At 35.9% G+C, this 25788-nt stretch overlaps 1 protein-coding gene across 2 annotated transcripts; it reads right to left on the bottom strand.

Annotated features, from left to right (window-relative positions):
• Positions 1 to 13500: 13500 nt before the first annotated feature.
• LOC142543733 (uncharacterized) lies at positions 13501 to 23833 on the bottom strand. Of its 2 annotated transcripts, XM_075651150.1 has the most exons (7): positions 23560 to 23833; positions 17428 to 17479; positions 17281 to 17343; positions 16929 to 16970; positions 16743 to 16799; positions 14607 to 14667; positions 13501 to 13815 (listed from the first exon to the last, which is right to left on the bottom strand). In XM_075651150.1, exons 1-6 carry the CDS (start codon positions 23760 to 23762, stop codon positions 14641 to 14643), a joined length of 444 nt encoding a protein of 147 aa, XP_075507265.1. In that variant the 5' UTR covers positions 23763 to 23833; the 3' UTR covers positions 13501 to 13815; positions 14607 to 14640. The 2 variants fall into 2 exon arrangements, with proteins under 2 accessions (XP_075507265.1, XP_075507260.1); XM_075651145.1 differs by lacking the exon at positions 14607 to 14667.
• Positions 23834 to 25788: the final 1955 nt, after the last annotated feature.

Raw genomic sequence — 25788 nt, 5'->3', positions numbered from 1 at the left:
TGACATATTTGAATCCTCGCTGCATATGTAATTAAACCTGACGATTCATACATGGAAAACGCAGATGTCACGTACCGTACTTTTTACTACTTGATATTTGCGGAAAAATTTAAAATTTTCTTAAATAAAAGGCAAACCTTCAAAATTCGATAAAACAAACTGTACGTCCCAAAAATAGTTGCAACAAAAGATCTAAAATAAAGTTTAACAAAAGTAGTTGTTTAGAATCTCATATCCAGTAGCGCGAAATCAGAGTTTTTGAACATTTTCATAAAAACTAAAAACTTGGGCGGTCCTCGTGTCTAGCCACCTGCTCAGTCCAAGCCTGCTCCTTGATCCCCACCCCTCGTCTCCTCGAAATCATCCTCACCTGCATCGATCAAGTCTAATGAGTCTAAAGACTCAACACATTTAAACTGGAAGTAGCAAGTAATACGTAATAAAACCACAGTCGACTTCAAAATATTACATATATATTTGAACATGAAAGTGCGTATAAAAGCTTGAACTTACATACATACATAGACGTGCTATAATGTGAAATTTTTCTTAAGCATGCTTGCATACTTGTACATACATGAATATACATAAACTTCATCATTTTGCGTAGAGGCATGTTTCAAAGCAAGTGACCCATAACATAAATCGCCTGATCAGACTAAACCACAGTACTGGGCTGACAGGAAAAAATCTACTGCCACATACATGAGATCCCCTTTCATGCTTTAAGGGGTAGATTGGTCCCCGTTCATGCTTTAACGCTTTCCAATCCTGATCTAAACCCGTTCATGCTTTAATAGGGTGGATTGGTCCCTGGTCATGCTTTACCGCTTTCCAATCCCATACATAATTGGTCACAAGACATTTAGAATACATCAAAAACTTGAAATATTTTCTTTGCACGTCAAACATACTTACTTTGCGTTGAGGGATTCGTTGGATCTCGCTTGGGGCCACTGCTGCACCTACTAACATGAATTCAACGCTTAAATTGCATAACTTAGACGTAGGTATTCGTACTCACCACTGAATCAAGTAAATATCTTATGACATTCTAGATTACTCGGGGCTTAACCTCGTTTAATTGTCGTACTGGACCATGACATAAAGTCCCAATTCGATCCCTAAAATATTTCTCAAAGACTGGAGTACACGGACCCCGTGCACCCCTCCGGGTCCGGGTCCGTGTAGGTACTGTAAAAGCATACTCAAAAAGAAGTGAGGACACGGACCCCGTGCCTAGGTCCGTGTAAGGGTCCATGTAGACTCTGTAATAAGACACTTCGGAAGAAACAAGGGCACGGACGCCGTGCCAGGGTCCGTCGAAGGGTCCGTGTAGGCTCGGTGAAAGTAAACCAACAGAAAATCATGTATTCAAGGCTTATTTCTCCTAAATCTATCATCCCAACCATAAATCGACACCTCGAGACCTGTCCTAGAGTGCTAGAACACTCATTCAAACTCAAACAAACACTCCAAAACAACGACGTCCAACTTACAACGCAATACAACTCATGAACACGAAATTTGACACCAAAATCAATTCCTACGATTTCTAACTAAACCAAGTGCCTAAATGTTAGAGTAGGTGCCCGTCGAGCCAAGTGTTGGCCGAGTGTTCACAATGAAACTCTATGTATAAACAATCTTTATTTTAATAATATTTGAAATTATTGTTTTGGCACTTCTTTATCTGTATACCCATGCTAGTTGCATAGATAAAGTCCTTGAATATACAAATAGTAGAAAGGATATGAGATGCTCATATGATGAGTATCATGAAACTCATATTTGTAATATTGTATATTGTAAACAGTTCCTAATCGATTCAGCCGCCGCTAAGAAGGATATAGGCCGCTCGAGTTCGAGACTAGTATCTACGATGTGAGTACCATGTTTCATTGGTAGGGGACATTGTGATGTCCGAGCATGCAGATAGCTGCTCCTAGTAGAGTGCACTGAACAACCCTCCATAAATGACTTTCCAAATGGTTCTCACTTATCGAGTGGAAACGTCCTAGTTTATGGTTGTACACCATTAGTCCTTATGACCCGGTACAACATTGAGACTCTATATGCTAGCATTGCACTTTGACTTGTTTACCGACTCTCATGGGGTCATCAGGTGGAAAGGTTGGGTGTTTTGTCGAAACATATAGGAGTCGATGCATTGTAGTCGGGGATTCACCGCTTACCTTCGGGTATGGATATCCTCTGTGATCACATATATATGTAGTATGAAATCTCTGATCAGAGTATGGTGGTAATTATGAAAGGGGTTTCATAGATTACAACATCGATGCAACTACGACATGACTCATAGTATCGATTCATTGACAACTCTCGATATACCAATGGTTGTCGAATTGGTCGGGATATATGAGTTGAAGGGACCGTACTGTACGCTAACCATAATTGAATGGTTCTTGCAGGCACTATCATTTGATACCTAGGGAATCATGTAAGCGATGCTGCTAGGCGTTTAATATGATTGGTTGGGTACTATTAGTGTAACGCCCCAGATTCGATGACTGTCCTCACTGTATCAAGACTGGTCTTTCCAGCGTGCTTATGTCCTCACTCACACGCACCCTGGGAAATTTCCCAGGAGGTCACCCATCCCAAAATTGCCCCAAGTCAAGCACGCTTAACTTTGGAATTCTTATGTGATGAGCTACCGAAAAGAAGATGCACCTTCGTGATATGAGTAGTACAAATCAAATCTTTTAAGCCCTCTTCAACTGTACAGTCCATTACATTGAACAGTCTCGGAATCCCTCTCATTCCCGTGTGGGTCGGTTCATTCATGTTCCCTCCACCTAGAAGCCTGCCAGGAGCCGCCCATTGCCCGTGCAACTAATGGCACCGGCGATCACCCCCCGCCCTCTTCGGCCCCGGGCCTCACATGCCCACCAGCTTCCGCTTGGTTCGCCCCCGAACCACACCGTACTAAGAGAGGTCGGCTCTGATACCAACTATAACGCCCCAGATTCGACGACTGTCCTCACTGTATCAAGACAAGTCTTTCCAACGTGCTTATGTCCTCACTCACATGCACCCTGGGAAACTTCCCAGGTAGTCACCCATCCCAAAATTGCCCCAAATCAAGCACGTTTAACTTTGGAGTTCTTATGTGATGAGCTACCGAAAAGAAGATGCACCTTCGTGATATGAGTAGTACAAATCAAATCTTTTAAGCCCTCTTCAACAGTACAGTCCATTACATTGAACAGTCTCGGAATCCCTCTCATTCCCGTGTGGGTCGGTTCATTCATGTTCCCTCCATCTAGAAGCCTGCCAGGAGCCGCTCATTGTCCGTGCAACTGATGGCCCCGGCGATCACCCCCCGCCCTCTTCGGCCCCGGGCCTCACAATTAGAGTTGAGTTCTAACGTTCTTGTTATCAAGGAATTGATAATTAAGAATGGAGTAATTGGGGTATGCTCGTATAAGGACATGTTTAGTCCGAATCACATGGAGATCTGAACCCACGGCTAGTTGTATCAATGAACCATTGAGGGCCACACAAGTGTTAGCTTTCTAGATGCCGTTGAGAAGAAAAAATAGTTCAATGTGTTGAACGGCTTATAAAGGAGTTCATAAGCGTAAATAAAAATAGAAGTATGACTTCTATAAGGAGAATGTAACTTTTAATTTGAGGAAGTGTTCCTATATTAAAAGTTGGCCAAACAAATAATGTATTTGAAAATTGTGATTTTCATAAACATTATTATGGACTAAATTAAATTAATTCAAGTGTTGAATTATATAAACACTAGTGGGCCTAGTAGAGTCCAAATAATTAAATTAATTCAAGTGTTGGATTAATTAAACAACATTGGGCCTAATAGAGCCCAATTAGAAATAATTATTAAACTAGTGGGCTTGAGTAAAATCAAGTAAAGTTTTAAATGGACTCAAATGTGTTTGAGACATTTAAATAAAGTACATGGGCTTTGTAAATGTTACAAGCCCACTTAAAAAGTATGCTAGGGAGGTGAAGGGTTGGAGGAACTTTTTTCATTACTAAAGAATATGAGATGCTCATATGATGAGTATCATGAAACTCATATTTGTAATACTGTATATTCTAAGGACTTTATCTATGCAACTAACATGGGTATACAGATAAAGAAGTGCCAAAACAATAATTTAAAATATTATTAAAATAAAGATTGTTTATACATAGAGTTTCATTGTGAACACTTGGCCAACACTTGGCTCGACGGGCACCTACTCTAACAATCTCCCAATTGCACGAGAGCCAACTACCCATATGCTTCAAACCCATCGATTCGCGATGTTTTGCAAATAATGGTTCAGGTAAAGGCTTAATTACTGGATCAGCAACATTATCTGCGAAGCCGACTTTGTCAATCGAGACTTCTCCTCTTTCCACAATCTCTCGGAGGATGTGGTACTTTCTCAATACATGTTTGGACTTCTGATGAGACCTTGGGTCCTTTGCTTGAGCAATGGCTCCCGTGTTGTCACAAAACACCGGGACAGGAGCAACTCCATTAGGAATGACGCCCAACTCTTGGACGAAATTCCTTATCCAAACAGCCTCCTTTGCTGCAGCTGATGCAGCAATGTATTATGCCTTAGTGGTGGAATCCGTTGTACTGTCTTGCTTGGAACTCTTCCAAGAGACAGCAGCACCATTGAGCATGAATATGAACCCAAAGGTTAACTTAGAATCATCGATATCGCTTTGGAAGCTAGAGTCGGTATAGCCTTCCAATTTCAGTTCTCCACCCCCATAGACCAAGAACAATTTATTGGTCCTTCTCAAATACTTGAGGATGTCTTTCACAGCTTTCCAATGTGGAAGACCAGGGTTCGATTGATATCTACTCACTACACTTAGTGCGAAAGCCACGTCAAGACGTGTAGATATCATCCCATACATGATGCTACCAATCGCAGATGCATATGGAATGCGTGTCATCGCCGCTATCTCTGCATCAGTCTTGGGAGACATATACTTGGATAGGGACATGCCATGACACATTGGTAGATGTCCTCTCTTGGACTCATCCATCGAGAACCTCTTCACGATGGTATCAATGTATGTGGACTGGGTGAGACCAAGCAATCTTCTTGATCTATCTCTATAGATCTGTATTCCCAATACAAAAGATGCTTCACCCAAGTCCTACATTGAGAACTTACTCGCTAACCATATTTTAGTTGATTGCAACATTCCTACATCATTCCCAATGAGTAGAATGTCATCAACATAAAGCACCAGGAATGTCATAGCACTCCCACTGACCTTCTTATACACACAGGGTTCCTCAGGATTCTTAGTAAAACCAAACTCTTTGATTGTACTATCGAATCTAAGGTTCCAAATCCTAGATGTCTGCTTTAGAACATAAATAGATCTCTGAAGTTTGCATACCATATGCTCACTTCCGACATATGTAAACCCTTCAGGTTGAGACATGTAATTCTCTTCCTTAATATCCCCATTAAGAAAGGCTGTCTTGACATCCATCTGTCATATCTCATAGTCATACCATGCAGCTATTGCTAGCAATATCCTTATAGACTTGAACTTTGCAACTGGAGAAAAGGTTTCCTCAAAGTCAACTCCTTGTCTTTGAGTATATCCTTTTGCTACCAATCGCGTCTTGAAGGTCAATACCTTCCCATCCGCCCCAAGTTTCCTCTTGTAAATCCATTTACATCCTATGGGAACAATTCCCACAGGTGGATCCACGAGATTCCACACTTGGTTCGAATGCATGGAATTCATCTCAGATTCCATTGCTTCAAGCCACTTGGATGAATCGGAATCAGATAACGCTTCCTTGAAGATCCTTGGATCACATCCATGGTTAGGCTCATCATGGCCCTCTTCAAGAAGCAGACCATACCTCATAGGTGGTCTCGAGACTCTCTCATATCTTCTAGGAGCTTGTATTTCCTCTCTTGGCTCTACGGGTGTGGGTTCTATAATTGTGGGTGTCTCTCGAACCTCTTCGAGTTCTATCATCTCCCCTTTTCTATCCAATAGAAATTCCTTTTCCAAAAAGGTTGCATTCCTAGAAACAAACACCTTTGTTTCTTGGGGATAATAGAAATAATATCCAACAGAATTCCTTGGATATCCCACAAAGTAACATAAAATGGATTGACTATCCAATTTATCTCCCACTACATGCTTCACATAAGCAGGGCACCCCCATATTCTAAGATAAGAATATTTGGGAGGCTTACCCATCCATATCTCATATGGTGTCTTATCAACTGCCTTTGAATGGACATTGTTCAACAACAGTGCCGCTGTCTCAAGCGCATATCCCCAAAAGGATGGCGGCAACTCCGTGAACCCCATCATAGACCGAACCACGTCCATCAAAGTCAGGTTACGACGCTCCAAAACACCATTCAACTGTGGTGTAGCAGGCGGAATCCATTGCGAGAGAATCTCATTCTCCCTAAGATACTCTTGGAACTCGGCACTCATGTACTCACCTCCTCGATCCGATCGAAGTGTCTTGATGCTTCGTCCCAACAGTTTCTCTACTTCACTTCTGAATTCTTTGAACCTTTCAAAGGCTTCATACTTGTATTTCATCAAATACACATACCCATACCTCGAAAAGTCATCGGTAAAGGTGATGAAGTAGGCATGTCCATGCTTAGTGGTGATGCTAAGCGGACCGCACACATCGGTATGGATCAAATCCAATAACCCTTTGGCTCGCTCCACATGGCCTTGAAAGGGAATTTTGGTCATCTTTCCTTTTAGACAGGATTCACAAGTTGTGAGAGCATTAATATCAGACATATCAAACATGCCTACTCCCACTAACTTGTTCATCCTTCTTAGGGAAATATGTCCTAATCGAGCATGCCACAATTGTGCTGAATTTAGAGTATCTTGTTTTCTCTTGTTTGTTGTTGTTATTGCTTGCACATTGTTTAGTGAAATATCTTTCAATTTTAAGGTGTAGAGATCGTTTTCAATTTCTCCAGTACCAATTAAACATTCATTCTTGTAAATGTTGCAAACACCTTTGCTAAATAAACAAGAAAATCCATCTTTATCAAGCATAGAAATAGAAATAATGTTTTTCACCAAATCTGGTACAAACAAAACATCTCTCAAAATCAACTTAAAATCATTGTTCAACAATAAGTAAACATCTCCTACAGCCTTGGTAGCAACTCTTGCTCCATTGCCTATCCTCAAGAAGGTCTCACCTTCTCTAAGCCTTCTACTTCTTCCCATCACCTGCAAATCATTACAGAGATGTGAGCCACAGCCGGTATCCAATACCCAAGAAATAGAGTTAATTGAAATGTTTACTTCAATATAGAACATACCGTTTCCAAAACTCTTATGGGCAAGATATTCCCTGCAGTTACGCCTCCAATGTCCAGGCTTCTTGCAGTGATGACAAATATCAGCAGTCTTGTCAGCCTTCACTGGTGTAGCTGCCACAACGGGACTCGGAGATTGCCTCTTCAAGGGCACGTTCTTCTTGGGACGTTGGAAAGAACGCTTCTTTCTCTTCCCATGTGGACCAGTCTTCGTGCCAGATGAAGAGCCCACATAAAGAACCGACTTCTCTTTCTTGATGGTGGCTTCAAACGTAACAAACATATTCACCAACTCCTCAAGGGTAGGCTCCAGTTTATTCATGTTGAAATTCACCACAAAAGGATCAAATGAGCTAGGCAGTGATAAGAGCAACACGTCGGTGGTCAGCTCCGATGGAAATGTAAGATCCAAGCTTATCCACAAGCTCAATCATCTTTAGGCCATGCTCATGGACCGAGGCCCCATCTCGCATGCGTAAAGTGATCAGCTCATTGACGATAGCATGCCTAAGAGGTCGAGTTTGCTCACCAAAGAGCTCCTTGAGATGCAAATGAATGTCAGCAGCATTCTTTGCATCCTCAAAACGCTTCTGCAGCTCATCATTCATAGAAGCCTGCATATAACACCTGGCTTTCAAGTCATGGTCACACCATTCCTTGTAAGTCTGCAATTTCTCAAAAGTGTAGTCAGTCGGAGCCTCAACAGGGAGCGACTCAGTCAGTGTATATGCTATCCTTTCCGAATTCAAAACGATTTTTAAGTTTCTTAGCCAGTTGAGGTAATTAGGTCCAGTTAATACGTGTTTGTCGAGTATTGCAGATAGCGGATTGCGAATCGAAGACATTGTCAAAAATTGTACTGAAAAGTAAAACAGATAAATGTTAATGAATATTTTAAAATATTTAGTAAGATATAAAGTATGGACTTTTACTTTATAAATTTTCGCTCCCACTGTTTTGACATATTTCACTACTCTCAAGTGAAAACGGGAAACTCCTTTCCTCAGTAGGTACGCAAGGTCCAATTAGCAAATTATGATCCCGAATAATATCAGCCAATCACAATTTCTAAAAGGTAGTTTCCAATTGCATCACTATGCAACCCTCTACGTAAATATTTTTCTCACGTTTGATTAGGACCCAATAATATGACGTCGTTCATCTTTACGTGTCAAGCCTTATCCATCGATGTTGAACTTTAATTGACGGTCGCCATGAGTTCCCTCAATAATATGAGCCGAAATCATGGGATTTCCACGTAGTTCACATCACCATGTCAATGGATGTCACAGCTTTCTGGTGTCCGGTGCCCCCCAATAATATGAGCCGAGCGCCGAACACGGGTAGCGTTCATCATGCACCCATTGTCGATGAAAGACATGGAAATTATAAAAAACTTTATAATTCCCCTTTTCGGGCTTGATATTAATTTTGAATCTTATTCAAAATGAGGGTTTTTAATTTTGAAAGGTCTCATCATTAATTTTATTTAAAAGCTCGCCATGTTTGATTGTATGTTTGCCGGATTCATGCAACTTTGTTATTATCATAATAATAACTCACATACTCATTATTTATAACATATCATGCATATATTATAAACAGTAAACAAAACAAGGATGATCAATTGCCCCAAAACTAATGTCCCGTGTGAGCTAAACACGGGCCTAGGTCTAATCCTCGGGAAATGCATGGGATGCAAATACAACTATTACATTAGCCTTCAATATTTACATGTCTTCGATTTTCATAATCATCAAAACCACCATCTTCCAATTTTGATCTTCCACTATACTAATATTTACAAATAAATATCCATGGCAAATAGGGATACATCTCATGGGGGTGGGAACGGGCCATAAACCAAGCCCACTTTAAATTTGATAATTATTACAATCATTCAACACAAAATATCCTAGCATACACCTAGAAAATTGGGTTTGGGCTTTTGATCATCCTTCATGCATAATATCACATATCATACACCATCAATTAATTATCACAATAATTAATTGATCCAATATTATATATCTTGATCCAATCACTAACCGCCACGATTATAAACTAAATTAACAAGTATACAAACTCCTTTGTCTACTTTCTAATTAATTTATTTACAACCGAATTTCTTGTAAATCACAATTTACTATAAATAATTAAAGTTCAACTTCAATTATTTATTTCATGAGATAATATGTACAACTTTTGTGGATTTAAACTTAAGGGCCCAAAAAATTATTTTTCATCAAAAACATTTTGGCCCATTTAAATTTCACAAATTATGTTAGCCATCTAATGGCCCAACAACTTCAAGGCCCATGACACTTTAATATTCAAAAACACTTTTGGAAATCCTAGTCGTCATCGCCGTCGCCGGAGCTCCGTCGCTGGATTCCGGCCAACTTAAAAAAAATTATTTTAAAAACAAGGGGGGCCGGGCTGCCCGAAATGGGCAGCAACTTGCTGCCCAAAAAAAACCCACGACGGCCTCGATTTTTGTTGCAAAAAATCATATCATGCGGTTAGAAATCGTCCTCAATATAATATTATGTATATGCTTCACAAAATAGTATCCTTAACTCTGATACCACTTGAAAGAGGATCGATTAAGGTGCCCGAATGCGCAACGGAAGTTTCAAAAATTGTTTTTCAAGGCAAAAAATCGAGCACCTCATGTACTAGTGTGTAGCAAATACAAAAATACCAAATGTCATACATAGGGTGTTTTAGAAAATTTTACCTATCAATCACAAAGGATTGATGATGGCTCCAACTTAGTTTTAAATAACTAAGCTCTTGAATGGCAAGACAATCTTCAAACTCTCCTTGCTTCAAAATTAGGCCCACCACTTATAAGCTAGAACCCCTCTTATTTTGCACTAGAAAAATAAGAGTATTTTTCAAAGAGAAGTGTAGGATTTCCTCAACAACAATTGAAGAGAAAAATGAGGAGAATATTGTGCAATATTTCGGCCAAGGTGGAGTAGTGGAGAGAAGGGGAGAACTTTCTTGATCCTTGAAAAAGTGATAAAGGTGCATGAGCATGCCATGCAATTTTTTAACTTTTTCAAGGACCAAGAAAGTTCTCCCCTTCTCTCCTCTACTCCACCTTGGCCGAAATATTGCACAATATTCTCCTCATTTTTCCCTTCAATTGTTGTTGAGGAAATCCTACACTTCTCTTTGAAAAATCCTTTTATTTTTCTAGTGCAAAATAAGAGGGGTTCTAGCTTGCAAGTGGTGGGCCTAATTTTGAAGGAAGGAGAGCTTGAAGATTGTCTTGCCATTCAAGAGCTTAGTTATTTAAAACTAAGTTTGAGCCATAATCAATCATTTGTGATTGATAGGTAAAATTTTCTAAAACACCCTATGTATGACATTTCGTGTTTTTGTATTTGCTACACACTAGTCAATGAGGTGCTCGATTTTTTGCCTTGAAAAATAATTTTTGAAAGTTCCGTTGCGCATTCGGGCACCTTAATCGATCCTCTTTCACTAAAGACACGAAACGAAATACCAACATACATCCCAACATCATTCTCGATATACCTAAACGCGATGCCCAACAAAGCCTGCAACAAAAAAATCTCAAGAACACATCAATAACATAATTTTTCAGAAAACGCAGTTTGAGCAGTCCCACGAAAATCATCATAACTCACTCAATTTTTATCTAAATATTTTGAATTTTATCTCAAATCGAAGGTATCAAAAAGTTCTACAATTTTCATGTTGAAAGTTTTCTCAAAATCACGATCGAAAAATCGCAGTTTTCAAAAGAACAGTAAATTTCGAAATTTTAGATCTAAAAACGTTTCAAAATCGATCCAACATGTTTCTGAAACCTTGCACATCATACATGGATTTTTACGCATAAAACAACGCAACACATACTATGACATGATCGACGGAGGAAAAATAGTATATACGTGCCTTGTGATAAATAACGTTACCGAAACGACGACTCCGACACGGGAAGGAAGCGAGAGACGATCTGGGACGAACGTGGCACTAATTTCTTTCAACGAAATTAAAGAAAAGTTCCTGGAAAAATCGAAGGAGAGGGGCGGCTGATGCAAGGTTGAAGAACCCTAGGTTTATTTTCTCAAAAATCTGAATTAGAGTGTAAAGAGTTGTGTGTGTGTGTTTTACGTGTAGGTGTGTGTGTTTTAATATAATTAAGGGAAAGGGTTGCTTAATTAGTAATTAATAGTGCTAATTAAAATGCTAATCATAAATGCTAATAAAATGCTAATTAAAATGCTAATCATAAATGTAAATTCTCACTACTAAGCAAAGTTCCCTAATTTGAAATAAAGTATACATTTGCTAAAATTTAAAAGTTTTAAAATCCTAAAATCACTAAATAAATGAATTAGGCTTTTAAAAATACTACAACTAAGTAAATCATTTAAAATGCCCCAAACTTAATTTAAAATAAAATACCACGTTTAAAATCGCCAAAATCGTCACCGGTCTCTTTTTCTTGATCCCGCATCGAATAATCACCTGAAACATGAAACTCGAGAAAACATTTTAACGTGCATCACATAAACATACATAATTTAAAATAATGCAATTTAAATAGGTCATGCATCCCAAAAAAATCATTTTAAATTTAAATAAATGATTTAACAATTAAATAAATACATGGGTTTTACGTGTACTGATTTTGGGCTCTACAGCAGATGATGGAGGCATGAATCCAACCATATAGTCTCCATAAATAGCCAACGCCGCAGGTTTTTAAAATTCTTAGTATTACAATAATAAACTTGACCTTAGCATGGATTTACAAACTTATTATTTCCATTTTTATATCCACTTAAATTGTTGATTTCTATTTCAACTTAATCAAAACATAATATGTGTCTTCCGGAAATGATTTAATTCCACCACTACTGCTAGAATTTGTATTGTTCATCTTTGTGAAATAATATACTTACAATATTTGGTTTTTCTTAGCAAATAAAAGAAGTTTGTCAATTTCTACTTTATTTTCCATTTATTTAGTGAAATCTTTGCAGTAATTTATATTTTGTTATGTCATGTCAATTTTATCATAGCACGCTTAAATAGATTGCTCTATTTTTTTTGTACATTTATGTTGTACTTGGGTGTGATTCGATAAAATGATATTTCAATATTAAGATAGAACTGGGAGCGTGTAACTTATGCATACAATGTCTAAAGACAAATACACTTTTAATTGTTTTAGCTTAATTTATGAGACAAATTTGAGGTTTTTATATTCAATACATTTAGTTCAATGATGTTATGATATTTTTTGAAAAATAATTTGACTATTTGTTAACTTCTTTTACTTTGAAGTTTATCATATATTTCACGAGATGATATTGCAGCTTCAAAATAATATTATTTTTAATGATCAATACATATATCATGTAAGGTAAATAAATTTATTTTGACAAATTTATTTAAGTTTTGGAATCCATTGCCTTTCATGATTCAAATACATTATATTTCAATGTCATGCTGTTGTAATATCGTGAATGTTTAATATATTAGCTCAATATATTCATGACACACGCAACGCGTGTGCCTCAGTGACTAGTATTCATTATTGAAGCGGGAATGACTATATATCCCCGTAGAGCCATAAATTCCACAAGCTAAAATTGGAATACAAAGATGGGTACGGCCTTTGAAGCTCTTGTAGCAGAAACACGAACATCCCAAGACAGGAGCCAACAAACTCATCAAACTCCCTTAGTTGTGAGCTTTTTTCATGGCTGGCAGAAAGAGTTCATTTTTCAGCAAGCCAAGCCGAATAAATCAACGCAATATGAACATATCAGTTTTACCTTTCTACTAATATCGGCATGCTCTGGTGGTTAGTGAAAACAAAACGAACAATACTAAAATTTAAAAGAACCAAAAGGATTTACTCAAGAATACTCGGTCTTCCTTAATTGAATGTGATTACTTTCTACCGCTATTCACGATAAAAGGAAAACAATTAAATGGAAATATAGACTCCACATAAAACATATTGAAAACACGTTAAATAAAACAATGGTTTATGATAATTATATTCTACCACGAATCTAGTTAATCCAGAATGGCAATACATTTGATCGGGGGGAGATTGAGAGAGAAATACCCGATTACAAATCTGAAGTTATCCAAAACTACACAAAAATTTAAACCAAAAATAACACGTTCCTTGCTGCTATCAAATAACAAACAATAAAACACAAGTATTGTCGCACATAAAAATTTCCAAAAAACGCACATAAACTGGAGATTTTTAGGACCCAACGTCACAAACATTTCCACACATACAACCTCATAAACTACGCAAACAACAAAACTTCAAATGTTGCCTTCAATGGTTGCCGAAAGAAGTACTGTTACCAGAACATCAATCATAACTAGCATTCAAGAATTTCAATAGTTCATTTCGGTTGCCTTCTGCCACTTTGTCCTCTTTTGTTTTCTCAAGCTTCAATAACATCTGCAAAAGGGGACAATAGATCGTATTCATGCACATATGCAATGCAGCGAGTATTGACAGCTCTCACTGAAAAGTGGATACATGGGTTGTAATAGCAAAACTATACCAAGAAACTTTTCTATACAATAATCAACTTACTTCAGTATGCTCAGCTTGTTCACAACTGAATTGACTGACTATTCGTGATCTAAAAGGACTCTTCATTGATCCTCCATTTTTTTTGTAAGAAACAGAAGTCTACATATTTGTTAACCACTATGATGCAAAAATAGCCCGTAAATATTCATCAATTACGGATTCATATCCAAACACAGAAGCAACCAGGACAAGTATGGGCTAAAAATTTTGTGCCACAGCAAAAACTCATAGGAGGCATTAACAGATTGCTTCCATATAATCAACTCTCGTTAGTATTAAACAACTTTCTCAGCACAATAATGCAGTCAATAATCAATCCTGGAAAATGCATTTCTTATCATGATAAATGATTTTTTTTAAAAAAAACAGATGTATATATTTTAATATTACAACCACTCTGATAGTCTAAACTGAAGTCCTACAGTTTGAACCAGTTACATTTAGCTGGATGCTATCTTTTTCAATAAAAAAGTTGATAAAATTACTGAGAATCATGTGAATAATTAAAATGCTCCATATTCCTTATCAAATGCTCCATTTCATATTTGGAACAAGTAACGTTATTATTTGATTTTCTAAAATGGAAAATTTCTCACCATATTATCCTAAAAAATAAAGCAGTGGCACCAAATCATTAACTGTTCCAAATTTACTACGATAGGTCGCACAATGTTCAGATGTCTAAAGCTATTGCTTCGTCAGCTCACTTTCGAACTCCACATATTCAAAATGAAAATTTCAGTAAGCAGCGGAGGTACAATAAAACAAGAATCATGCCAACTAAAGGCGAAAGTGTTGCCTCCATACATAAGCATATTTGATCAATTTAAAAAATACAACCAAGAACTATCATAATTTACACCTTTAAGCCTCTGTTTAGTTTAAATAATAACAGAATGATTGGTATATTATCAGGCCTTATCTAATGTTTGGTCGGAGTATTGTATTATATGAAAGCCCGAAAATCATGTGTGAAGCCCGCGCTGTAGACAATATTTTCCAGATACTTTATCACAACCGACCAATGTGATTATCTATCATTTTTGTACAACATAACATGCAAATCTGCATTCTTAGGCATAGTTTGGTACACATGATAAGATAGACATGTGATATATAATATAAGGATAAGTTAATGATAAATAAAATGTAGGATATTATATTTAATGTTTGGTATGATTTTAATAATAATTAAATTTATATATTAGATTGTAATGACAAAATTAACCTTATCATAATAAATTTTATAATTTCAAAGTTGTTGCTTGAGTTCATATTTTTTATCTGTTCATGTCACGATAGTGTTTGCATGATTTATTTATTTTTACCTAATTTTATATATTATATAATATGATAATTGAGCCCCTGATTTTGTGATTCAAGTCAAATATCAATTTTTAAGGTTAATCGAGTGATACTAATAATTTTATTGATATTTATAAAAATGATTTATATAATTATCTCGAATTCATTTATATAATTATCATATTATATAATATATAAAAATAAATAAAAATATTTATTTGATTTTAATTTCTAACTACTGGCATAGATTTATAAAAATCATTTATAAATTGAGGGCAATTAATTCATTTGTAGTGTATTTTATTATTAAATTAAAATTATCACACCTAATAGAAGGGACATTTTATCCTTCTAAAAAATTATTTATCAAGGGCACATGATATTATCATGGGCTTTTTAAAAAGTACCAAACATGGGATAAGGAGGATTATTTATCAATCCCTCCATTATCCCATGTACCAAACTATGCCTTACAATATTACCCATCTCAATAAAGTGGATGAGGACAGACTATTTTTTAAACTAAACTTATTCTCCCAAATCATGGCAGCGGGACAAAATGATTGGATTACAGAAATTTTCAAAATACCGGTGTTTATCATGGTTGACCGAAATATGTGAAACGGTCAGTATTGAATTTAGGGATTAATGAAGAGAACAAAGAGATGAGAGGTTATTGGAGAAGAAGATTGAAAAATTTAAATGAGGATTATTAAAATTAAATTTTGATTTATAAAGAAAAATAATAATATATGGGGGAGCTTAACGTCGAGCTTGGAGTAGAAAATGGAGTAAGGGTTTCAAAAAAGGTGAGAGGCTGAGTAAAAGAATTAAAAAAGAAAAAGAAAAACAATTGATTCTTTAATTGACATAAAAATGTTAAAATGGAATACAAAATTGATTTCTTATTTGCATTTATCAATTCATTTAATAAAAATTTTAATTGTAACTGGTTGTAATTACAATCATAGTAACAAATGATTGGTTAAATTATATTTGAAGATAATAAATATAGTTAGTTTTATTTTTACATAAATGTTACTTGTGAAAATATATACAAATAATAAGAATAATTTTTAATCTATAATGGTAATTTATTTTCTAAAAAGAAGTAGGTAGAATTACCAACATATCTCTTTTATTAATAATTAAGGTCGTCGGGCACATATAATGGGGGCCTTTTGGTTATTTCAATGCACTAAACAAAATTATTCCCTTATATTATATATATATATATTTTGTATGTTTGATATGATTTTAATATAAGAGAATCATATATATATTGTGTTTGGTATGATATATATATATGATTATATATATCTCTCACATTATATTACTTTTCCGTATCTTTCAATTTTTTATCACTCTCACCAATCCTTCAATTATCCTCTCAATCAAATATTTTGTCCTTTACAATCACAAGTGGGTTCATTTTATTTGTCATGAAAATTCTGAACATCAGGGAGTTTACGGGGAAGCAATACCTTTTTACCAGAGACAGCACTACGGCGAACACCTTCATCTTTGTCCCTTCCCAAGAACTGGATAAATCATTAATTACATGAGAACATATACCTCCAGCCTTCCGTTAAAAGTATTTTGCATGCTTTTTTGTTTGCCAGTGGATGAGTAGAAAAACAAATGTAGATGATGGAAGCGGAAGTAAACACCTTAGACAGCTGTACAGGACCGCTACTTTCATGCTGTTCCTTCTGTATATGGCTCACATTGCCAGGTCAAGAAAAGCCAAACATCCAGGCCAGCCAATCAAGAGTCCAGTCATCATATAGCAGACCACAGCTCCAATTTCAAAGAGCCATTTATAAGAGGCAAAAAGTTCAATAAGAACCACGTTTCAAAGGGATAATACACGATAATGAAAAAAACATATTAAAATAATGACTAGAGAGCAGAGGTAAAACTTTGTTTTCAAGGCAATTCACTGGCCTCAAAACTAACATAAATATTATTCTCCCACAACAAACAAAAGGTAGAAGTTAGAAAAAGAACATAGTGGTCTACCTCTTTATATTTATGCTTATTGTGCCTATCTCGATGACTTTTCCCTTTCTCTCTTTCTTTAGTCTGAAATATAACCAACCAGCCAATCAGTTACAACAATAAACAGTAAATTAATCTAGAAATTAGTACACAAAATGAAATGGCCACCTTCTTAGATCTATCATTTGGTCTATGCCTCTTTGAACGCGTTTGTTGTTCACTGCCAAATGGAATGAAAAAATATATAAACTATAGAGGTTAATAGGACCTAGGAATTGGAAGAACAAGAGTTGGAGACAGACCTACACTTTCAATTAATTATATGGTTCCGGATAGAGATGTCTTGGCTGTAAGTGGACTTTATAGTTAAACTTAAAGTAGCACAACTACAACATATAGATAAAAGGTGGAATTTTATCCTCGTTATTTTCGGATGCAGAGAGGAGTATGTTGGAATATTATAAGTTTCAGAGTTTGACAAATTAATCTATAAGAGAAATGAAAAATCTAACTGATCGAACAATCGAGTAATCGTAATTGAAAACTTCGTTTAACTGGAAAAATCGTATCAACTGAAGTATTCGTAACTGATAGGACATTAGTTAGAACTGATAATGTCCAGCTGAACAGATCGGCTAATCAGTTGACTTCGAATCAGTTGGCCACTTATGTATCAGCAGACAAACTGACAGGTCGTACCAAAGCAAAACAGATGAATCAGAACAAAACAGTCTGATTACCTCGTACTACTATCAGATAAAGTAATTAGATGATGATCCAACGGATATTTGTCATTAAATGCAGTTAATACGATCGTTGAGATCGAAAACTATATATAGCTGAATCAGTTGAAGAAGGCTAATGAAAACACATGAAACAATCAAGCTACAATCTTCAATTAGTTCACGAGTATTTTCTCAATTTACAGATCGCACACTCAAGCTCTAAATTCATTATATTTATCGGTAGCATTTAAGACTACCAATTAGAGCGTTTCAGTCAGTCACGGTAAAAAAAGTTGTTGGACTAAAAGTTTCAGTTTGGCAGTGTGTAAGACCAGCTGAAGTGGATTATTACAATTTGTTATAATATATCAAAGTCTTTTAGTAATATCCGATGCTCGTGATAGAAGAGGTGACGTAGAGAGCATTTGAAGTCCCGAACATCCGTAAAAATCTGCGTGTTCATTTCAGTTATACTATCGGTTTTACACTATATCAATCCTCAGTATTCAATCCATATTTCAGTCTAATTCCGCACTTTTATCAGTTGATTGATTTATATCGACAAATAAGATTTTAGGATCAGTTCTTTGATAACTGATTCATGTTTGGAAAAGGAATCAAAAATCCTAAGTTTTTATTTAACCTCCCCTTCTAAACTCCCTTAACAGATCATATCATGTGGTACCAGAGCGGTTAATCTTGTCTTGAATACTTTCAAACGATCAAACTGATACAGATAATCATGTCTTCATTCAACAAGATTCACATGTTCTCAATGGAAGAGTTTGATGATTGGAAGAGAACAATGCAGGCTCATCTAGCCGCTCAGGATGATGGCATGTGGTATGTCATAACAGATGGACCCATGAAGATCATGAAAGCCAACACAGTTGTTGCTCTCACATATGGAGAGCCACATGGAATAGAGAAACCACGAGATGAGTGGACTTCTGTAGATAAGAGAAAGGCTAACTTGAACAGTGTTGCCAAGGACATCCTACATAAAACTCTGGACAAAAACACATTTAACAAAATCAAAATGTGCAGATCAGCTAAGAAAATCTGGGAAAAGCATATTCAACTATGCGAAAGAAATGAGCTCATCAGTTAAACTAGACAAAGATGAAGGGGGAATATCAGTTGAGATGGCACTCTACAAAGGTTTAATAGATTCTTTATTATACCTAACTGCTAGTCGTCTTGATATTATATTTGTTGTCTGTTTACGTGCTAGATTCCAAGCTAATCCTAAACAATCGCATTTCCTAGCTGTTAAACGTATATTGAAATATCTAAAAGGCGCACACAGAATGTGCTTATGTTATGCCAAAGACTCATCTTTCAATTTGGTTGGCTATTCACATGCAGACTATGCAGGATGTAAGCTTGATCGAAAAAGTACAAGTGGATCATGTCAGTTTCTAGGAGATAGATTGATCTCATGGTTCACTAAAAAGCAAACATAGATCGCCACTTCCACAACTGAAGCTGGGTATTTAGCTGCTGGAAGTTGTTAACCTCCCCTCCTAAACTCCCTTAACAGATCATATCATGTGGTACCAGAACGGTTAATCTTGTCTTGAATACTTTCAAACGATCAAACTGATACAGATAATCATGTCTTCATTCAACAAGATTCACATGTTCTCAATGGAAGAGTTTGATGATTGGAAGAGAACAATGCAGGCTCATCTAGCCGCTCAGGATGATGGCATGTGGTATGTCATAACAGATGGATCCATGAAGATCATGAAAGCCAACACAGTTGTTGCTCTCACCTATGGAGAGCCACATGGAATAGAGAAACCACGAGATGAGTGGACTTCTGTAGATAAGAGAAAGGCTAACTTGGACAATGTTGCCAAGGACATCCTACATAAAACTCTGGACAAAAACACATTTAACAAAATCAAAATGTGGAGATCAGCTAAGAAAATCTGGGAAAAGCTGATTCAACTATGCGAAAGAAATGAGCTCATCAGTTAAACTAGACAAAGATGAAGGGGGAATATCAGTTGAGATGGCACTCTACAAAGGTTTAATAGATTCTTTATTATACCTAACTGCTAGCCGTCCTGATATTATATTTGTTGTCTGTTTACGTGCTAGATTCCAAGCTAATCCTAAACAATCGCATTTCCTAGCTGTTAAACGTATATTGAAATATCTAAAAGGCACACAGAATGTGGGCTTATGTTATGCCAAAAACTCATCTTTCAATTTGGTTGGCTATTCAGATGCAGACTATGCAGGATGTAAGCTTGATCGAAAAAGTACAAGTGGATCATGTCAGTTTCTAGGAGATAGACTGATCTTATGGTTCACCAAAAAGCAAACATAGATCGCCACTTCCACAACTGAAGCTGGGTATTTAGCTGCTGGAAGTTGTTGTGCTCAACTGCTCTGAATTAAGCAACAACTAAAAGACTATGGAGTAGTAGCAGAGTAGTAGCTGAAGAGTCACAGATCTTCTATGACAACACCAGCTCCATTGTATTTACATACAATCCAGTTCTTCACTCCAGAACCAAACACATTGATGTCAGACATCACTTCATCAAAGACCATGCTCTCAAGAAGGACATCAGACTGGAGTATATCTCAACTGAACAACAAGCAGCTGATATCTTCACCAAGCCACTATCAGAGACTAAATTTTCTTACTTTAGAAATATCTTAGGGCTTATTGATTTATCTTAAATACTTAATTTAGGGGGAACATTAAATTTTAGTAAGTCAACTGATAAGACATCAATCAGTTATTCATAAACTAAACTGATTTAGTTTCAAACTGATCATTTGGTATCTGAATAAAATGATCTTATCCCATAAGTTGATTAACTTTAATTTGTTTAAGTTCCTTAATTGAAATCGTGACAAAATTTAAATTGCTTATTCAAATTTGTTTCAAATTTTAAATCCAACGTTTTAATCTTGTTTTTGCAGAATGACCAACGGTTGAATATCTTACTTATTTGGTCAAAATCATTCACGGACTGCCACGTGTCCAAAATTTGAAGGTCACGAGATATAAATAGAAATCGCCCTCTCATAAGTGTCTCACCATTTCCAAAGTTTCCAACTCTCTAATTTTCAGAGCAATTTACTTGTATTCTTCTTTCCTTACAGCTAAATTCAATCCAATGGCATCTCAGACACCTGCTTAACTCTCAAATGTTGTTGCAATCGATTTTCGCACACCGAAGAATCAGTTCGCAGCTTATTCGAAAAGATTGAAGCATCTGGGCTTCGTACTTTCCCAGGGTTGACGACCCAAGAAATCTATGCTGCGGAGATTCTGTCTATCTATGAATCTAGCTCAATCACTGATGACAGGAAGATTCAGATGAAGGTGAATGACCACGTTCTGATCATGGATGAAGAATTTTCCAGGAACTGAAGGCCTCTCAAGTTTCTCAGAGGTTTCTGCAGCTGATACTGAAGGGATGCAGACCACTCTATCAACAACTGGGATAAAGATCAAAGTGTCTGAACCAAAGAAAGATCTGAACCTAGAGTACCAGCAACTGGCTGATATTGTTGCTAAGGGCCTTCTAGCAAAGGAATGTTCTTTTACGGCCATCACACTCGAGAAATTTCAAGTGATGCCAGATATTTTTAAGGGGAAAAAAATGAACTGGTCATCTATATTCTTCACAATCTTGAAGAACATGGTGCAGACTTCGAAGCAATCCAAGGGCTTCGCACTTCAGCGAAACAGGCTAGTAACTAAAGACTTTGTTTGAGCTAAACTGGAAAAACCTTATCAACTGAAGTATTCGTAACTGATAGGACATCAATTAGAACTGATAATGTCCAACTGAACTGATCGGCAGATCAATTGACTTCTAATCAGTTGGCCACGTCATCAGTTGAAGTATCAGAAGACTGACTGACAGGTCGTAGCAAAGCAAAACAGATGAATCAGAACAGAACAGTCTGATTACCTCGTACTACCGTCAGATAAAGTAATTAGATGACGATTCAACAGATATTTGTCATTAAATGCATTTAATACGACCGTTGAGATCAAAGACTACATATAGCTGATCAAATCAGTTGAAGAAGGCTAGTGAAAACACAAGAAACAATCAAGCTACAATCTTCAATTAGTTGCGATATTATTCACGACTATTTTCTCAATTTACAGATGCACACTCAAGCTCTAAATTCATTGTATTTATCAGTAGCATTTAAGACTACGAATTAGAGCGTTTCAGTTAGTCACTGTAAAAAGAGTTGTTGAAATAAGAGTTCAGTTTGGCAGTGTGTAAGACCAGCTGAAGTGGATTATTACAATATGTTGTAATATATCAAAGTCTTTTAGTAATATCCGATCCTCGTGATAGAATGGGTAACGTAGAAACATTTGAAGTCTCCGAACATCCGTAAAAATCTACGTGTTCATTTCAGTTATATTGTCAGTTTTACACTATATCAATCCTCAATATTCAATCTATATTTCAGTCTAATTCCGCATTTTTATCAGTTGACTGATTTATATCGACAAACAAGATTTTAGGATCAGTTCTTTTAAGAACTTATTCATATTCAGAAAAGGAATAAAAAATCTTAAGTGTTTATTCAACCCACTTCTAAACATTTAAATTCCCTTAACTAGTCCTATGTGATCTAAAGAATGTTAAAAGTTTGTTTTTGACTTTTGGCTTACATAGTTGTAGGATCACTCACACGTTTGGTAAAATATTTTAGAGTTGAAATGATATTTTGCAATTTGGAAGGATGTATGGATTTGGTTTTCGTGGTGAATTGCATACAGAATATATATAAGCATTGGGATTGAAACAATGATAATGAAAAATGGTCAAAAGTCTAATGAACCTTCTTTATTAGAAATGAAGTATCGATAATTGGGAAAAATTACTTTTTAAATTTTCCCAGAGTTCAGGAATCTCCTGTCAAATGCCCAGGCTAACAAGACAATAAATAGTCACTTGAATCATTTTGCCTTTGATCAATCACTTGAGAGATTAATACATTTAGCTGGCAAAGCCCAAAGTTCCGCAAAATTAACTGAAATGATCCTCACTTAAAAGTTAAAACTGGATGGTAAAGCTAAACCTTTCATGAGTCTAAGTACCACTTATCATAATCTTGCTATGGATTTGAAAGAAATGTTGACACCTTTACAATTCTGGATACAACTCTAATCACAATCGGGTTCATTCCAGATGTATCATGAGACTAAAACTATTTCAGGACAAAAAATTTAATGTTTAATGCGTCCTGTGTTACAAAGTTGCGAGTTCTCATTTCTCGTAAATCAAAATGCTTCGGTATCTTCAAAGCTTTCCCATCAAAATTTTATATGTTAGGGCACTCAAAACAAATTCCTTACAACTCAATCATGTGATCTAACAGCTTCCAAGGGGAAATTCATAATTTCTAACCTCGAATCCAGTAACCAAAAAATCAACCCTGATTCTATAGTATCATAGATATTCAGATAGTATGATAGGAGAAGAAATACAACTTCAAGTCAAGAAATTATTTAAAATCGAGATCTACAGAAATAAAAAACCAATATCAAAGGAGATACATGTATGTGAGATACCTGTGCTCTTCGTCGGAGGAGAAAGAAGAGTAGGTATCAGAGGACGAGGATGAATGATGTCTACGACGACGTCTTGGTTGGGAATGACTCTTTTCACGAACTTTCAAAGCACGGTCTCGATCTGTTCTGCGGCGGCGGCGGCGGCTATGAGATTCGTCTGAGGACGAGGACGAGGACTTGGAAGGCGACGATGAGGCAGCCATCGGGATTTAATTCGAGAGAATGTTCGACTAGCTCGTATAAGTGGTCCTCGGTTTTTTTTTTCCCTGAAAAAAATAATTGACCTAAGTTAAAAAAAATAATAATAATACTCATTCTTGGGGTATCCGGATTCATTATCGTTACAACACTCACCACTTTATCAAAAATCGTAGGATCTACATGTCATATACACATTATATTAACATATCTATTCTCTCACATATAAATAATAATATGTTTTTATATATTTAGTAAGTAATTTTATTTTATTTTCTAAGTGTCTTTTATTTAAAATTAAATTTTATTATAAACTTAAAATGAAACAGTACTGAAACGTCTCGTGTTCTTTTGTTTAAAATGTACTAGAAATTTTTTTTAAAAAAAAAAAAAACCTACTCACCATGGCCGAATACATAAAAATATACACATTAAGTTTTCACCAACTTAAAACAATAATTGAACCAACAAGTATTTGAAAATTAAAGGAAATATCTCCAAACGTAAAATCGTCAAAAGTTATCCAACCTAAAAAGCAATAAATAAAATGTCTTAAAGTCTTTTAACATAATCATAAGCATAAATCATAAATGTGGAACTAAAGAAGCGCTGGTCCTCGGGTTATGTGCACCGTCAGTCTAGTCAGGTTAACCATCAAGACCTCCCGTAATAATAACATCATCACCTCATCCATCACACCTATTGAGTCTAAAGACTCAACACACTATAATCTTGATCATAAATAATAAGTATAAAACCACATGTAACAGTGAAAATATTTTTACATAAACATAACATTTTCATGAAAGTGTATAAACTTTAAACCTTAACCTTTTTTATTTTCCTCATAACATAAACCTTTTTATCATGACATAACATTTCTTTTCATTGAATTTAGATCGTTAATTGTGACTTTCCTCAAACCTCAAAAGTCGATGGATCAATCTACATGTAACCACAGTACTGGGCGGCGGGGATATCAGCGACACTCTCACCCGTTAAGTGAGCCTTGGCCTATCCTCATCGAATGAAAATACGATCGTTGGGCTCCCTCTGGGGCCTTTTCCTATAAATGGGCTCCTTCTGGGGCCTTTTCCCTCACGATATTCTCATTCTTACCTCAAACCTCATATCATCAATGGAAATACGATCGTCGGGCTCCCATTGGGACAATAACCCTCACGATATCTCCAACATAGCATCGTAATAGTCACAATTACTTCACTTCATTCAATGTTTCGTATTCTTATCACTTTATAAAAATCATGCATAACATATACATTTTGTTTTTGAAACCAAGCATGCAACATACCTTTTAGATGTCAACATTAAATCATAAAAATCTAATAAACATTTAAAAATCATATTATAATCATGTAAAATTTCATAAACCTTTAGAAATAATCATAATATCATAAAAAACAGTATTTAGAGCACTGCCATGACGTTTACTAATTTTTAGGTGTAAAAAGATCGTTTTACCCCTAGACGTAAAATTCTTCGGATTTGACTTTTTCATGATATCATTGACTTTCACATGCCCCAAATAATTATATAAGCTTACATGAATTTTCTCATATTTTTACTTGGCTTAAAACGAGGACTTTTAAATTAATGTTTAAATATGACGTATTACTGCGTTTTAAATCCTGAATTAAATCAAACCTTAATATAAAATTTATCAAATTAAAAAATTAGACTTTTAATAATATTTAAGCTTAAACCTAATTTTTCATAATTTTATCAAGCTTAAATCTAGGCGTTTTAATTAACTCGTTAATTAGCATTTCGTGCGACGATTAAATCCCGAATAAATCCAAAACTCAATATTTTGATCTCAAATTTTAAAGATAGTATTTTTATTATTTATTCTACCCTTCCAAGTCATGAGCTACACCCGTGGACCCATGGATTCAATTTTAGCTTCATTATTTTCGAAATTGACACATAACCGAACACACCGAGCCATCTCCTAATTTACTCGAGCCATGCCCGAGCCACCTCAAGCCAACCCCGAGCCAACCCATCTAG

The sequence above is a fragment of the Primulina tabacum genome, chromosome 1 (assembly GCF_025594145.1).
Source record: "Primulina tabacum isolate GXHZ01 chromosome 1, ASM2559414v2, whole genome shotgun sequence".
NCBI classification, from domain to species: Eukaryota; Viridiplantae; Streptophyta; class Magnoliopsida; order Lamiales; family Gesneriaceae; genus Primulina; species Primulina tabacum.
The sequence above is the reverse complement of the archived record's forward strand: the minus strand, read 5'-3'. Positions and strand labels throughout refer to the sequence as shown.

Excerpts from the sequence above, each read along its gene's own strand:
- LOC142543733 (XM_075651145.1), bottom strand. The coding sequence starts at position 23,762 with ATGGCTGCCTCATCGTCGCCTTCCAAGTCCTCGTCCTCGTCCTCAGAC. Across the intron at positions 17,480-23,559 it reads TCCTCCGACGAAGAGCACAG|TGAACAACAAACGCGTTCAA; the intron begins GTATCTCACATA and ends TCCATTTGGCAG. Across the intron at positions 16,800-16,928 it reads GTCCTGTACAGCTGTCTAAG|TTCTTGGGAAGGGACAAAGA; the intron begins GTGTTTACTTCC and ends TGATTTATCCAG.